Source organism: Pseudophryne corroboree, chromosome 2, assembly GCF_028390025.1.
Source record: "Pseudophryne corroboree isolate aPseCor3 chromosome 2, aPseCor3.hap2, whole genome shotgun sequence".
Lineage (NCBI taxonomy): Eukaryota > Metazoa > Chordata > Amphibia > Anura > Myobatrachidae > Pseudophryne > Pseudophryne corroboree.
Genome location: NC_086445.1, coordinates 574,733,880 through 574,751,563, shown reverse-complemented (window position 1 = coordinate 574,751,563; position 17,684 = coordinate 574,733,880). Strand labels below are relative to the sequence as shown.

At 47.3% G+C, this 17,684-nt stretch overlaps 1 protein-coding gene across 1 annotated transcript in view; it reads left to right on the top strand.

The window, feature by feature from the left end:
• PSMB2 (proteasome 20S subunit beta 2) overlaps positions 1-17,684 on the top strand; it is an 81,725-nt gene that overhangs the window by 37,652 nt on the left and 26,389 nt on the right. The window contains exon 4 of the mRNA XM_063954454.1: positions 7,610-7,772. Within this exon, the coding sequence (XP_063810524.1) occupies positions 7,610-7,772 (163 nt within the window). The remainder of the gene's footprint in view (positions 1-7,609; positions 7,773-17,684) is intronic.

Here is a 17,684-nt window from a genome sequence, read left to right as displayed (position 1 = left end):
GCGAACCTGCCTGCTTGCAGCCAGCTTGGGCTTCTTAGGCTACTGGACACCATTAGCTCCAGAGGGATCGAACACAGGCCCAGCCTCGGAGTCCGGTCCCAGAGCCGCGCCGCCGGCCCCCTTACAGAGCCAGAAGCAAGAAGAGGTCCGGAAAATCGGCGGCAGAAGACATCAGTCTTCATCAAGGTAGCGCACAGCACTGCAGCTGTGCGCCATTGCTCCTCATGCACACCTCACACTGCGGTCACTGATGGGTGGGGGGCGCCCTGAGCAGCAATATTAACACCTTGGCTGGCAAAAATACATCACATATAACCCCCAGGGCTATATGGATGTACATTAACCCCTGCCAGAATCCATAAAAATGCGGGAGGAAAGTCCGTGAAAAAGGGGCGGAGCTATCTCCTTCAGCACACTGGCGCCATTTTTCCCTCACAGCTCCGTTGGAGGGAAGCTCCCTGGCTCTCCCCTGCAGTTAATACACTACAGAAAGGGTTAAAAAGAGAGGGGGGGCACAATTTAGGCGCAGTATACAATATATATGCAGCTATAAGGGAAAACACTTTTTTATAGGTGCTATCCCTGTGATATATAGCGCCCTGGTGTGTGCTGGCATACTCTCCCTCTGTCTCCCCAAAGGGCTTTGTGGGGTTCTGTCCTCTATCAGAGCATTCCCTGTGTGTGTGCTGTGTGTCGGTACGGCTGTGTCGACAGGTATGTGGAGGATAATGAGGTGGAGGCGGAGCGAATGCCTGTAAATATGTTGTCACCCCTGCGGGGTCGACACCGGTGTGGTTGAACTTATGGAAGGATTACGTGAAAGTGTCAACTCCTTACATAAAAGGTCGACGACACGGAACAGCCGGCTACTCAGCTTGTGCCTGTTCCAGCGTCTCAAATGTCATGGGGGGCTCTAAAATCGCCCGCTACCTCAGATAACAGACACAGATGTCGACACGGATACTGACTCCAGTGTCGACATCGATGAGACTGGTGTACCCTCCAAATAGGTCCACCCGTTACAGGATTGAGGCAATGAAAAATGTATTACACATTTATGATTATACCCCAGGTACCACATAAAAGGGTATTGTGTTTGGTGAGAGAAAACTATTAGTAGTTTTTCCTGCATCTGAGAAATTAAATGAGGTGTGTGAGGAAGAGTGGTCTTCCCCCGGTAAGAAATTGATAATTTCTACAACGGTTATTGGCAGCGTACCCTTTCCCCGCCAGAGGATAGGTCACGCGGGGAAACACCCCATAGGGTAGATACAGCGCTTACACGCTTATCAGAAAAGGTGGCACTACCGTCTCCGGATACGGCCGCCCTGAAGGAACCTGCTGATAGAAAGCAGGAGGTTACCCTATAAGATATGGTCACACACTAGGGCATTATATTGCGACCAGCCGTTGCTTCGGCATGGATGTGCAGTGCTCCCGCTGCGTGGTCAGATTCCCTGTCGGAAAATAACTATGGATAGGGACAATATTTTGCTGAAAATAGAGCATATAAAAGACGTGGTCTTATACATGCGTGATGCACGGAGGGATATTTGCCGGCTGGCATCAAAAAATAAGCGCTAGGTCCATTGCCGCCAGACGGGGGTTATGGACTTGGCAATGGTCAGGCGATGCCGACTCGAATCGGCACATGGAAGTTGCCCTATAAGGGGGTAAAACTGTTTGGGGATAGTTTTTCAGACCTCGTTTCCACAGCTACTGCTGGGAAATCGATTTTTTTGCCACAGGCTACCCCACAACAAAAGAAAGCACCGTATCATCAAGTACAGTCCTTTCGGCCCCAGAAAAGCAAGAGGGCTAGAGGCTCATCCTTTCTGCCGAGAGGCAAAGGTAGAGGAAAAAGCTGCAACACACAGCTAGTTCCCAAGAGCAGAAGTCCTCCCTGCGTCCGGTAGGTCCACAGCATGGTGCTGGGGCTGCTCAGGCGGACCCGGGTACGGTGGGGGCCCGTCTCAGATATTTCAGCGGACAGTGGGCTCTCTCACATGGATCCCTGGGTCCTTCAAGTAGGATCTCAGGGGTACTGGCTGGAGTTCGAGACGTTCTTCCCCCCGCCGTTTCCTAAAATCTGCCTTACCGGCACCTCCCTCTGCCAGGGAGACGGTGTTGGTGGATATTCAACACTATAATCACAACAAGTGATTGTCAAGGTGCCCCTCCTTCAGCAAGGAAGGGGTTACTATTCCACAGTGGTTGTGGTACCGAAACGGTTCGGTGAGACCCATCTTGAAATTAAAATACTTGAACTTTTATATCAGAAGATTCAAGTTCAAGATGGAATCGCTCAGGGCGGTTATTACGAGCCTGGACGAGGGGGATTACAGGGTCTCCCTGGACATCAAGGATGCGTACCTGCATGTCCCCATTTACCCCCCTCACCAGGAGTACCTCAGATATGTGGTACAGGACTGTCACTTATCAGTTCCAGACGCGGCCGTTGGAGTTGTCCACGGCACCGAAGGTCTTTACCTAGGTAATGGCCGAAGTGACGATACTCCTTCGCAAGAAGGAAGTTTTTATTATCCCGTACTTGGACGATCTCCTGATAAAGGCGAGGTCCAAAGAACAGTTGGTAGTGGGGGTAGCACTCTCTCGGGAAGTGCTACAACAGCACGACTGGATTCTCAATATTCCAAAGTCACAGCTGGTCCCGACGACACGTCTTCTGTTCCTGGGAATGTTTCTGAACGCAGACCAGAAAAGAGTGTTTCTTCCAGTGGAAAAAGCTGAGGAGTTGTCATCTCTAGTCAGAGACATCCTATAACAAGGACAGGTGTCGGTACATCAATGCACACGAGTCCTGGGAAAAATGGTAGCTTCGTACGAAGCATAATTCCATTCGGAAGACTCCACGCAAGGACGTTCCAGTGGGACCTGTGGGACTAATGGTCCGGGTCCCATCTACAGATACAACAGCGGATAACCCTGTCAGCAAGAAACAGGGTGTCTCTGCTGTGGTGGCTGCAGAGGACTCATCTACTAGAGGGCCGCAGATTCGGAATACAGGACTGGGTCCTGGTGACCACGGATGCCAGCCTTCGGGGCTGGGGTGCAGTCACACAGGGAAGAAATTTCCAAGGAGATTTCGCTTCACATAAATATTCTGCAGCTAAGGGCCATTTACAATACCCTAAGCCAAGCAAGGCCCCTGCTTCAGAACCAGCCGGTACTGATCCAATCAGACGACATCACGGCGGTCGCCCATGTAAACAGACAGGGCGGCACAAGAAGCAGGATGGCGATGGCAGAAGCCACAAGGATTCTCCGATGGGCGACCTACACCCAGGAGAATGGGGACTTCATCCAGAAGTTTTCCAAATGCGGGTAAACCGTTGGGAATGACCACGGGTGGACATGATGGCGTCCCGCCTCAACAAGAAGTTGAAAAGATATTGCGCCAGGTCAAGGGACCCTCAGGCGATCGCTGGGGACGCTCTAGTGACACCGTGGGTGTACCAGTCGGTTTATGTGTCTCCTCCTCTACCTCTCATACCCAAGGTACTGAGAATAATAAGAAGGCGAGGAGTGAAAACCATACTCGGGGTTCCGGATTGGCCATGAAGAGCTTGGTACCCGGAACTTCAAGAGATGCTGGCAGAGGACCCTTGGCCTCTGCCGCTCAGACAAGACCTGCTGCAGCAGGGACCCTGTCTGTTCCAAGACTTACCGCGGCTGCGTTTGACGGCATGGCGGTAGAACACCGGATCCTAAAGGAAAAGGGTATTCCGAAGGAAGTCATCCCTACCCTGATCATAGCCAGGAAGGATGTCACCGCAAGACATTATCGCCGCGTTTGGCGAAAATTTGTTGCTTGGTGGGAGGCCATGAAGGCCCCGACGGAGGAATTTCAACTATGTCGATTCCTGCACTTACTGCAAGCAGGGGTGACGTTTGGGCCTCAAATTGGGGTCCATCAAGGTCCAGATTTCGGCTCTGTCGATTTTCTTCCAGAAAGAACTGGCTTCACTGCCTGAAGTTCAGACTTTGGTTAAAGGAGTACTACATATTCAGCCTCCTTTTGTGCCGCCTGTGGCACTTTTTGGATCTCAACGTGGTGTTGGATTTCCTAAAGTCGCATGGGTTGAGCCACTTAAAACCATGGAGCTAAAGTATCTCGCGTGGAAAGTGGTCATGCTGTTGGCCTTGGCCTTGGCCAGGCGTGTGTCAGAATTGGCAGCTTTGTCATGTAAAAGGCCTTATCTGATTTTCTATATGGATAGGGCAGCGTTGAGGACTCGTCCTCAGTTTCTCCCAAAGGTGGTCTCAGGTTTTCACTTGAACCAACCTATTGTGGTGCCCTCGGCTACTGGGGACTTGGAGGATTCCAAGTTGCTGGACGTAGTCAGGGCCCTGAAAATTTTATTTCCAGGACGGCTGGAGTCAGGAAAACTGACTCGCTGTTTATCCTGATGGCACCCAACAAGCTGGGTGCTCCTGCTTCTAAGCAGTCTATTGCGCGCTGGATTTGTAGCACTATTCAGCTGGCGCATTCTGCGGTAGGATTACCGCAGCCTAAATCAATAAAAGCCCATTCCACAAGGACGGTGGGCTCATCTTGGGCGGCTGCCCGAGGGGTCTCGGCTTTACAACTTTGCCGAACAGCTACTTGGTCAGGGGCAAACACGTTTGCAAAATTCTATGAATTTGATACCCTGGCTGAGGAGGACCTGGAGTTCTCTCATTCGGTGCTGCAGAGTCATCCGCACTCTCCCGCCCGTTTGGGAGCTTTGGTATAATCCCCATGGTCCTTACGGAGTTCCCAGCATCCACTAGGACGTCAGAGAAAATAAGAATTTACTTACCGATAATTCTATTTCTCGTAGTCCGTAGTGGATGCTGGGCGCCCATCCCAAGTGCGGATTGTCTGCAATACTTGTACATAGTTATTGTTAACTAATCGGGTTCTTGTTGTGAGCCATCTATTCAGAGGCTCCTCTGTTATCATGCTGTTAACTGGGTTTCATATCACAAGTTGTACGGTGTGATTGGTGTGGCTGGTATGAGTCTTACCCGGGATTCAAAATCCTTCCTTATTGTGTACGCTCGTCCGGGCACAGTATCCTAACTGAGGCTTGGAGGAGGGTCATAGGGGGAGGAGCCAGTGCACACCAGGTAGTCCTAAAGCTTTCTTTTTGTGCCCAGTCTCCTGCGGAGCCGCTATTCCCCATGGTCCTTACGGAGTTCCCAGCATCCACTACGGACTACGAGAAATAGAATTATCGGTAAGTAAATTCTTATTATTTATTTATTTTTTGAACCAGGACCTCCTCAAACAGCCCGGGGCTAGTTATGTTTCGGGGTTTCCTTAATACAGAGACGCAGTGCACCAATCTCACTGATCTGATCATGCTACTCTTAACACGTTGCTCTTGGGGGGGTTGGTAGTTGGTATTTTGGTCCAAGGTAAATTCCTGCATTTCGGTGTTTCCTATGGAAAGTACGTCCGACTTTGGCCAATGGTGTATTTGGTTGTATCTGCATGATCACCCATGTTTTGTAGTTCTATGCGATCCAACACTTTCACACACAGGAATTTACCAAACACTCCTGAGATTCCTATTCAGGCAAACATGGAGCTTAGTTCATTTACCCCCTAGTGTGTTTGTAGAAATATGCAAAACTCACATTCAGTAATTTTATTATGTAAGTTATAACTTATGAGGTCAGCAGCACATGTACTGCATTTTCTGGTTTCAAATGGGTAAAAATCAGACAGCTCATTCCGTGTGCCCGAGCGTGTCAAGCGGAAGTCTGACATGGTAACTGGCACAGATGTATTGGTTTAATTAAAACTGCCTCACACCCTTTTATTTATGCCTGAGCTTCTCACACATGCAGAAAGCTGGCATCTCGAGAGTCGCACAAACCTTTAGCGAGACATCTCCTGCACCGCTCTTTAAACACTGAGAGATTCCTCCCCCCTCATTCCTCCTGTTAATTGTGACTGCGTCTCAGATCTGTAGGCATAAATAAATGTTAGAGCGGCTAATTAAATTAAAGTATCTACAGAGCAGTGGCTACAACTGCAACCTCTTCTGTCCGCTCCAGCACCAAGTGTTAGCTTCATGCTCTTAAACTGTTATTCAACCTGTGGGTGTGCAGTAGGTGGGGACTTCTAATAGCACTATGGGGTCCTGTAATAAGAATATTTTAATATAGTTATCCCTTCTATATTCTACAAATATAGGCAAAATAAACCATTTAGAATCCCACAAATGCACCAACTTGTTCTAAGTAAAGTGTACCTATTAGTGATGACTAATACATATGCATACATGTGCTTACTCATTCTTTAATATTAATGGAGAAAGTGGTACCTCACAGATGATGACTTAATGTATGTGTGTGTATATGTATGTGTGTGTGTATGTATATATATATATATATATATATATGTGTGTGTATGTATATATATATATGTGTATATATATATATATATATATATGTGTGTGTGTGTGTGTGTGTGTGTGTGTGTGTGTATGTATATATATATATATATATATATATATATTTGTATTTAGACATACACTGGTGACTGGGCCGGAAGGACATGGAGACATATACACTGGGGTCTGTGGGAGGACATGGAGACATATATACACTGGGGTCTGTCGGAGGACATGGTGACATATATACACTGGGGTCTGTCGGAGGACATGGTGACATATATACACTGGGGTCTGTGGGAGGACATGGAGACATATTTACACTGGGGTCTGTGGGAGGACATGGAGACATATTTACACTGGGGTCTGTGGGAGGACATGGAGACATATATACACTGGGGTCTGTGGGAGGACATGGAGACATATACACTGGGGTCTGTGGGAGAACATGGAGACATACACAAAGCGGACCTGGAAACTGGTGACTGGCAGATATATATACAGTGTGAAGAAAAGGGGGCAGGAGCAGAGGTGCACAGACTGAAACGGAGCACAGAAGGGAGGATGAGCACATGTCAGGTAGAATCCGTGTCTGCTTATTGTACAGCGTGGCTAGCTGTGGGTTCTGCATAGAGGAGCTCCGTAATTTTTTTGCTGTCCTGTCATCCTGGGGCTAAAGGTGGTGGACACAATACATCACCGTGCCAACGCCTACCCACATGACTTCCCCTTCTGGAAGCAGCAATGTCAGCCTGTTGAGTGGGAGATCCATTACCAGATTTTAATTCCATCTAGCCAGATTGGACAATAAATCTTTAGGTGTATGGCCAGCCTTATTCAATGAAAGCAAATATCTTGTTGCACTGTAATGTATTGTCAGTAAATAACTGTAATGGTATTTATTGTGAGGATCCCATAAGCTTCATGGGGTTGCCATGTGAGTATTAATCCTCTAGAATTTAGTAACCTGGTCTGATACCCAATAATTAGTCTGTACTATTGAATACTTTTGCTTGCATGGGAAGTTTGTAAAAAATTATTTCCAGCACTGTTTTGTTAATTGTATAAGTGCAGACATTGATGTTATTAACCTTCTTTTTCATGACCTACTGCTACAGGTGGCTTGTATTCTCCCACAAGTTAAACAGTAAGTTCTACATACATTGTATACCCTTGTTAAATATGTTTTGTTGTCCTCACAGACTCCCTACCATGTTAACCTATTGCTGGCTGGCTATGATGAACACGATGGTCCTTCCCTGTATTACATGGATTACCTAGCAGCTCTGGCAAAGGCACCTTTTGCAGCTCATGGCTATGGAGCCTTTCTCACCCTTAGCATCCTGGACCGCTACTACAAGCCAGGTATGAACTGCAGTTTTGATCTTTGGACCTCAATCTTTCAATGGTTATGTGTTCAGATAACTTTATTCAGATGTCATTTGTTCATATGATGACTCCATGTTATACATTTACATTGTCTTACCCAATAAATGGTATGCAAATATCAGATGTGTTATCAAGAATGTGTGTGGAGTACTTTGGTGTACAATAAATAACATATATTTCATTTTTACTAAAATCTACTAAAGTCAGTAACCACACTGGCTGGCTTTTGCACCGTGGCTAAATTGTTTAGCAGTGCCCATCACAGTCGCTGTAGAGGGCATTTAATCATTTTCTGTCTCTAAGATTTTACCTAAACCACTGTTACTTTCATTTTCCTCTTACTAGATAGCATATTTCTGTAGTAGTATATTTGCCATCTATGCCCTCTTTCTGGTATTTTCCACCTTACGTTAGGTTCACAAGTATTTAGTGCTGGTGGGTTCTCCAAGTAGCGAATGCAGTTGAAATTAGAGCTCACTACTACAGACAGTAGCCTTACACAGGGACGTGTGGGGCACCACAAGTTATGTTATTCATCTTTTTTTTTTTTTTTTTCTCCATTTACTCCTTATAAGTGCATAAGGAAGCCTAAAGTGATTTTTTTTTTCTTTCTTTCTTTAAACCACTGGTCTCAAACACTTGGCCTGAGGGGCTAGGTGCCCGGGTATGGGATGGGTCATAACATGGTGATTATATTTTGAAGAGGAGCCCAGAGCAGTTATGCACACTGGGCACCCATCTTCATTCTACCATTTAGTTTTTAGTTTTTCTCTGACGTCCTAGTGGATGCTGGGAACTCCGTAAGGACCATGGGGAATAGCGGCTCCGCAGGAGACTGGGCACAAAAAGTAAAAGCTTTAGACTAGCTGGTGTGCACTGGCTCCTCCCCCTATGACCCTCCTCCAAGCCTCAGTTAGATTTTTGTGCCCGAACGAGAAGGGTGCAAGCTAGGTGGCTCTCCTGAGCTGCTTAGAAGTAAAAGTTTAAATAGGTTTTTTATTTTCAGTGAGTCCTGCTGGCAACAGGCTCACTGCATCGTGGGACTAAGGGGAGAAGAAGCGAACTCACCTGACTGCAGAGTGGATTGGGCTTCTTGGCTACTGGACATTAGCTCCAGAGGGACGATCACAGGTTCAGCCTGGATGGGTCCCGGAGCCGCGCCGCCGGCCCCCTTACAGAGCCAGAAGAGCGAAGAGGTCCGGAGAAAGCGGCGGCAGAAGACGTTCCTGTCTTCAAATAAGGTAGCGCACAGCACTGCAGCTGTGCGCCATTGCTCTCAGCACACTTCACACTCCGGTCACTGAGGGTGCAGGGCGCTGGGGGGGAGCGCCCTGAGACGCAATAAAAACGATATAAAAACCTTATATGGCTAAAAAAAATGCATCACATATAGCTCCTGGGCTATATGGATGCATTTATCCCCTGCCAGTTTCCTGAAAAAAGCGGGAGAAAAGGCCGCCGTGAAGGGGGCGGAGCCTTTCTCCTCAGCACACAAGCGCCATTTTCTTTCACAGCTCCGCTGGAAGGACGGCTCTCTGACTCTCCCCTGCAGTCCTGCACTACAGAAACAGGGTAAAACAGAGAGGGGGGCACTATTGGCAGCTAATATATAAATACAGCAGCTATAACAGGGAGTAACACTTATATAAGGTTATCCCTGTATATATATAGCGCTCTGGTGTGTGCTGGCAAACTCTCCCTCTGTCTCCCCAAAGGGCTAGTGGGGTCCTGTCCTCTATCAGAGCATTCCCTGTGTGTGTGCTGGGTGTCGGTACGATTGTGTCGACACGATTGTGTCGACATGTATGAGGAGGAAAATGATGTGGAAGCAGAGCAATTGCCTGTGTTAGTGATGTCACCCCCTAGGGAGTCGACTCCTGACTGGATGGTAGTAATTAAAGAATTACGTGACAATGTCAGCACTTTGCAAAAAACTGTTGACGACATGAGACAGCCGACAAATCAATTAGTGCATGTTCAGGCGTCTCAGACACCGTCAGGGGCGCTAAAACGCCCGTTACCTCAGATGGTCGACACAGACCCTGACACGGATACTGAATCCAGTGTCGACGGTGACGAGACAAACGTAATGTCCAGTAGGGCCACACGTTACATGATCACGGCAATGAAGGAGGCATTGAACATTTCTGACACTACAAGTACCACAAAAAAGGGTATTATGTGGGGTGTGAAAAAACTACCAGTGGTTTTTCCTAAATCAGATGAATTAAATGAGGTGTGTGATAAAGCGTGGGTTTCCCCCGATAAAAAACTGCTGATTTCTAATAAATTATTGGCACTATACCCTTTCCCGCCAGAGGTTAGGGCACGTTGGGAAACACCCCCTAGGGTAGATAAGGCGCTCACACGCTTATCAAAACAAGTGGCGTTACCGTCTCCTGATACGGCCGCTCTCAAGGAACCAGCTGATAGAAGGCTGGAAAATATCTTAAAAGGTATATACACACATACCGGTGTTATACTGCGACCAGCGATCGCCTCAGCCTGGATGTGCAGCGCTGGAGTGGCTTGGTCGGATTCCCTGACTGAAAATATTGATACCCTGGATAGGGACAGTATATTATTAACTATAGAGCATTTAAAGGATGCATTACTATATATGCGAGATGCACAGAGGGATATTTGCACCCTGGCATCTAGAGTAAGTGCGATGTCCATTTCTGCCAGAAGAACGTTATGGACGCGACAGTGGTCAGGTGATGCGGATTCCAAACGACATATGGAAGTATTGCCGTATAAAGGGGAGGAGTTATTTGGGGTCGGTCTATCGGACCTGGTGGCCACAGCAACGGCTGGAAAATCCACCTTTTTACCCCAGGTCACCTCTCAGCAGAAAAAGACACCGTCTTTTCAAACCCAGTCCTTTCGTCCCTATAAGGGCAAGAGGGAAAAAGGCCGCTCGTTCCTGCCCCGGGGCAGAGGAAGGGGAAAAAGACTGCACCATGCAGCCTCTTCCCAGGAGCAGAAGCCCTCCCCCGCTTCTGCCAAGTCCTCAGCATGACGCTGGGGCTCTGCAAGCAGACTCGGGCACGGTGGGGGGCCGTCTCAAGAATTTCAGCGCGCAGTGGGCTCACTCGCAAGTGGACCCCTGGATCCTGCAGGTAGTATCACAGGGGTACAAATTGGAATTCGAGACGTCTCCCCCTCGCCGGTTCCTGAAGTCTGCTCTACAAACGTCTCCCTCCGACAGGGAGGCAGTATTGGAAGCTATTCACAAGCTGTATTCCCAGCAGGTGATAATCAAGGTACCCCTCCTACAACAGGGAAAGGGGTATTATTCCACGCTGTTTGTGGTACCGAAGCCGGACGGCTCGGTGAGACCAATTTTAAATCTAAAATCTTTGAACACTTACATAAAAAGGTTCAAATTCATGATGGAGTCACTCAGAGCAGTGATAGCGAACCTGGAAGAAGGGGACTATATGGTATCTCTAGACATCAAGGATGCTTATCTCCATGTCCCAATCTACCCTTCTCACCAAGGGTACCTCAGGTTTGTGATACAAAACTGTCATTATCAGTTTCAGACGCTGCCGTTTGGATTGTCCACGGCACCACGGGTCTTTACCAAGGTAATGGCCGAAATGATGATTCTTCTTCGAAGAAAAGGCGTATTAATTATCCCTTACTTGGACGATCTCCTGATAAGGGCAAGGTCCAGGGAACAGTTAGAGGTCGGAGTAGCACTATCTCAGGTAGTGCTACGTCAGCACGGGTGGATTCTAAATATCCCAAAATCACAGCTGATTCCGACAACACGTCTACTGTTCCTAGGGATGATTCTGGACACAGTCCAGAAAAAGGTGTTTCTCCCGGAGGAGAAGGCCAGGGAGTTATCCGAGCTAGTCAGGAACCTCCTAAAACCAGGACAAGTGTCAGTGCATCAGTGCACGAGAGTCCTGGGAAAAATGGTGGCTTCTTACGAAGCGATTCCATTCGGAAGATTCCATGCAAGAACTTTTCAGTGGGATCTGCTGGACAAATGGTCCGGATCGCATCTTCAGATGCATCAGCGGATAACCCTATCTCCAAGGACAAGGGTATCTCTCCTGTGGTGGTTACAGAAGGCTCATCTTCTAGAGGGCCGCAGATTCGGCATTCAGGATTGGATGCTGGTAACTACGGATGCCAGCCTGAGAGGCTGGGGAGCAGTCACACAGGGAAGAAATTTCCAGGGCTTGTGGTCAAGCATGGAAACGTCTCTTCACATAAATATCCTAGAGCTAAGGGCCATTTACAATGCCCTAAGTCAAGCAAGGCCTCTGCTTCAGGGTCAACCGGTATTGATCCAGTCGGACAACATCACGGCTGTCGCCCACGTAAACAGACAGGGCGGCACAAGAAGCAGGAGGGCAATGGCAGAAGCTGCAAGGATTCTCCGCTGGGCGGAAAATCATGTGATAGCACTGTCAGCAGTGTTCATTCCGGGAGTGGACAACTGGGAAGCAGACTTCCTCAGCAGACACGACCTCCACCCGGGGGAGTGGGGACTTCATCCAGAAGTCTTCCAAGTGATTGTAAACCGTTGGGAAAAACCAAAGGTGGACATGATGGCGTCCCGTCTCAACAAGAAACTGGACAGATATTGCGCCAGGTCAAGGGACCCTCGGGCAATAGCGGTGGACGCTCTGGTAACTCCGTGGGTGTTCCAGTCGGTATATGTGTTCCCTCCTCTTCCTCTCATACCAAAAGTACTGAGAATCATAAGAAGGAGAGGAGTAAGAACGATACTCGTGGCTCCGGATTGGCCAAGAAGAACTTGGTACCCGGAGCTGCAAGAGATGCTCACGGAGGACCCGTGGCCTCTACCTCTAAGGAAGGACCTGCTCCAGCAGGGACCTTGTCTGTTCCAAGACTTACCGCGGCTGCGTTTGACGGCATGGCGGTTGAACGCCGGATCCTGAAGGAAAAAGGCATTCCAGATGAAGTCATCCCTACCCTGATCAAGGCCAGGAAGGATGTAACTGCAAAACATTATCATCGCATTTGGCGAAAATATGTTGCGTGGTGTGAGGCCAAGAAGGCCCCTACGGAGGAATTTCAACTGGGTCGTTTCCTACATTTCCTGCAAGCAGGATTGTCTATGGGCTTAAAATTGGGATCCATTAAGGTTCAAATTTCGGCCCTGTCGATCTTCTTCCAGAAAGAACTGGCTTCAGTGCCTGAAGTTCAGACGTTTGTCAAAGGGGTACTGCATATACAGCCTCCTTTTGTGCCTCCAGTGGCACCTTGGGATCTCAATGTAGTTTTAGGGTTCCTAAAATCACATTGGTTTGAACCACTTGCCACAGTGGATTTGAAATATCTCACATGGAAAGTGGTAATGCTGTTGGCCCTGGCTTCAGCCAGGCGCGTATCAGAATTGGCGGCTTTATCCTATAAAAGCCCTTACCTGATATTTCATTCGGATAGGGCGGAATTGAGGACTCGTCCTCAATTTCTCCCTAAGGTGGTTTCAGCGTTTCACATGAATCAACCTATTGTGGTACCTGTGGCTACTAGGGACTTGGAGGACTCCAAGTTGCTGGACGTAGTCAGGGCCCTGAAAATATATGTTTCCAGGACGGCTGGAGTCAGAAAATCTGACTCGCTGTTTATACTGTATGCACCCAACAAGCTGGGTGCTCCTGCTTCTAAGCAGACGATTGCTCGTTGGATTTGTAGTACAATTCAACTTGCACATTCTGTGGCAGGCCTGCCACAGCCAAAATCTGTAAAAGCCCATTCCACAAGGAAGGTGGGCTCATCTTGGGCGGCTGCCCGAGGGGTCTCGGCTTTACAACTTTGCCGAGCAGCTACTTGGTCAGGGGCAAACACGTTTGCTAAATTCTACAAATTTGATACCCTGGCTGAGGAGGACCTGGAGTTCTCTCATTCGGTGCTGCAGAGTCATCCGCACTCTCCCGCCCATTTGGGAGCTTTGGTATAATCCCCATGGTCCTTACGGAGTTCCCAGCATCCACTAGGACGTCAGAGAAAATAAGAATTTACTTACCGATAATTCTATTTCTCATAGTCCGTAGTGGATGCTGGGCGCCCATCCCAAGTGCGGATTGTCTGCAATACTTGTATATAGTTATTGTTACAAACAAATCGGGTTGTTTATTGTTGGAAGCCATCTTTTCAGAGGCTCCTACGGTTATCATACTGTTAACTGGGTTCAGATCACGAGTTGTACGGTGTGATTGGTGTGGCTGGTATGAGTCTTACCCGGGATTCAAGATCCTTCCTTATTATGTACGCTCGTCCGGGCACAGTATCTTAACTGAGGCTTGGAGGAGGGTCATAGGGGGAGGAGCCAGTGCACACCAGCTAGTCTAAAGCTTTTACTTTTTGTGCCCAGTCTCCTGCGGAGCCGCTATTCCCCATGGTCCTTACGGAGTTCCCAGCATCCACTACGGACTATGAGAAATAGAATTATCGGTAAGTAAATTCTTATTTTTTTAAATATACCTGCAGCACAGTGTTGTATAATGAAAGTAAAGTGTGTGGGGGGGGGGGGGGGGTGTAAGTATTGGACATAGGACAAAAACAGTATCGTGGTTGGAGGGCCTAAAAGACCATGTACATGAATCGGAAAATGGTGCTAAATTGTGTGTGTGTGTGTGTGTGTGTGTGTGTGTGTGTGTGTGTATGTGTATGTAATATAGTTTATTTTCATCTGTTTTCAAATGGAAACAATTTTATACAGTCCAGCACTGGACTGTAAGAAACATTGGAAGCTTTTGAGCTTTTTTCACTGACTCAACATATTTGCCAACAGTAAGTAGGGGCCTTGAATTGTTGAGAATGTTTTCCTCCGCCATAGAGGTAGTTCCTCGGACAAGATGGCATGTTTGCTTTATCGGTGGGATCACGATCAGGCTTCCTTGGATCACAATATCAGTCTGTTAAGAAGCATCACGCTAAATGATAGACGCAGGGAATGTCTCATTCCGATCCTAAAATAATTGACACTAATAATGGATTCCAGCACTAGAGACCTGAGAATAATCTCCTTACAAAAACAATGCAAAGACTTGGGACCAAGAAAAACTAAATTCCACTTGAAGTGAGAGCTATAAGGAAAGCAGTTCAGCAAAAGATTGGGAAGGCGTCTTGGGATGCTTCCAGACAACAGAAAAGTGATGGCCTTCATGAATCACCAGAAAGGCACCAGAAGCAGAGCTATGATGTTGGAAGACATAAAACTAATGACATGGCGGTAAACAAAAGTACAGTAGAGTCCAGTTCAACATTCCATGTCGCAGGCAGAGAGAATGCAGTGGCAGATTACCTAAGCCGCAGGCAAGTGGTTTCCAGAAGAATGGTCTCTACATTAGGACGTCTGTCAGCTACTGATAGAATGGTTCTTTCTTCCGCAGATGGACAGTAAGGCAACAAACATGCTATCAAATACTTTCCCTCTACACAAAGTTCCAGGGTTAGATGATGTAGATGCATTGACAATCCCATGGAGATTTAAAATTACTCGTGTCTCCTACATTTTGTCTCATCTTTCACATGCTAAGGGAGGTATCCAGTTTTCTCTTACGTCCTAGAGGATACTGGGGATCCATTTAGTGATGTGCTACAAATTCCTGATAAGGTGACAGAGGAGTGTGAGGAATCTTATTTTAATGTAAAAAAGAAGTCCTCAGTCACAGTAATTCTGATAAGAAATTCCAAATCCCTAAAAGGTTACTCTCCCATTTTTTTCCTATCCTCAGGAGGAAAGGAAAAGATGAAAGTCCATCAATAGTGGATGCATCTGTGTCCAGGTTGTCACGGAAGATTGTGTTACCCGTCCCTGGTGCAGCCTCCCTGAAAGACACTGCTGATCGTAAAATTGAGACTATACTCATATCCTTGTACACAGCTGCTGGGGTGGCTCAGAGACCGATTATAGCAGACCCTATAGCAGAAAAAGCTGCAGGCTCTGCAGCGAAACGCGTTAGGTATTTCAGATCACCTACTATTGGGAAGCTGCATGAGACATATCCGGACCTTTAGTGGACTACTACTACCAGATGATCAGATGATCCATTCCAGCACATTGATGACACCGCAATTACCAACTCAGCAGTGAGGAATCCGCAACCTGGTGAGGACTAAGGACCCCAAAGATCCCATCCATATAAAGGGACGTTATTCAGAGGACTCCTTTCCTCCAGCGGTAATTATTGTGGTAACTATCACCAACAGAACTGTGCCACCAGTTCCAATGTTTATTCTGATCCAATCATCTGACGTCCACACTAATTAAGGAACGGACATACACAAAATAGCTCCCCGGTGATCTGTATATTGATTTTATTATCAATTACCAATTTTATATTGCTTCGGCAATGCTGTGCACTTTTAATTATCCATGTTAATAAATAATTTGGTACCTTTTCTTTTCAGTCCATTCATCTCCATTTGTTCCTAGTGATATATATCGTTGTGTTGAATTCACATCTAATTTTTTGATTCTAGCGCTGCTATTTTGTTTGTTATTTGTTGAAACGATTATAGCATGTGCATGGATTACTGAAGCCATTGCTAAATGGTCGGGTAACCTCATTGAAGGGTTGGATTACTTATCTAGGGGGGAGATTGTGTTACTCCTGCAACATATACAAGACTCTGCAAACTTTATAGTGGAAGCTATAAAAGAAGTAGGTTTGCTCAATGCACGCACCACTGCTATGGCAGTGTCAGCACGCAGGGGCTTATGGTAACTCCAGTGGACTGCGGACTCCAGGAATGGTGTGGAAGGTCTACCCTTCACAGGAGAGGCCTTATTTGGAGATGAACTAGACAAATGGATCTCCAAAGCTAAAGTGGGTAAGTCCCCATATCTTCCTTCTGCAGCTCCCCCAACCAGGACGACCTACTCTACAGTCCTTTCGGACTGCCAAGTTTAAAGGCAAAGCCAGAGGATCTTCTACAGCCAACAGAGGTGCTAGAGGTAAACCACCCAAACCAGCAACTGCCGGCTCTCAGGAACAGAGCTCCAGTTCTGCTTCCTCAAAGCCTTCTTGATGATGGTGGACTGCGATGCCTGGAAGACTGGCAACTGGGAGCCCGACTAAAAAATTTCAGTCACATCTGGACAACATCATGCCATGATCCCTGGGTCATAGATCTTATTTCCCAGGGCTACAGACTGGAGTTTCAGCAGCTCCCACCTCACAGATTCTTCAAATCAGGCTTACAGTTTCACAAGAGGCAAGTATAACCTTACAGGATGCCATTCAAACACTGGTACAGACTCAGGTCATTGTTCCAGTTCCACCTAATCTCCAAAACAAGGGATATTATTCCAACTTGTTTGTGGTACCGAAACCGGACGGTTTGGTAAGGCCGATTTTGAATCTAAAATCCTTGAATCCATACTTACGAGTGTTCAAATTCAAGATGGAGTTTTTGAGAGCGGTGATCTCAGGTCTGGAGGAGGGGGAATTCCTAGTGTCTCTAAATATCAAGGATGCATACCTTCACATTCCGATCTGGCCGCCTCACCAGTCTTATCTATGCTTTGCACTACAGGACTGTCACTACCAGTTCCAGGCCCTGCCCTTTGGTCTCTCCACGGCACCGAGGGTGTTCACCAAGGTGATGGCAGAGATGATGTTTCTCCTCCGCAAGCAGGGAGTGAACATGATTCCGTACCTGGACGATCTTCTGATAAACGCACCGTCCAGGGAAAGGTTGTTAAACAGTATTGGCCTCACAACCAAACTACTCCTGGATCATGGGTGAATTCTAAATCTTCAGAAATCTCACTTAGAGCCAACTCTGAGTCTCCAATTTCTGGGAATGATACTGGACACAGAGTCGCAGAAAGTTCTTCTTCCGTTGGAAAAGGCATTGGTAATCCAGTCGATGGTTCGGGATGTCCTG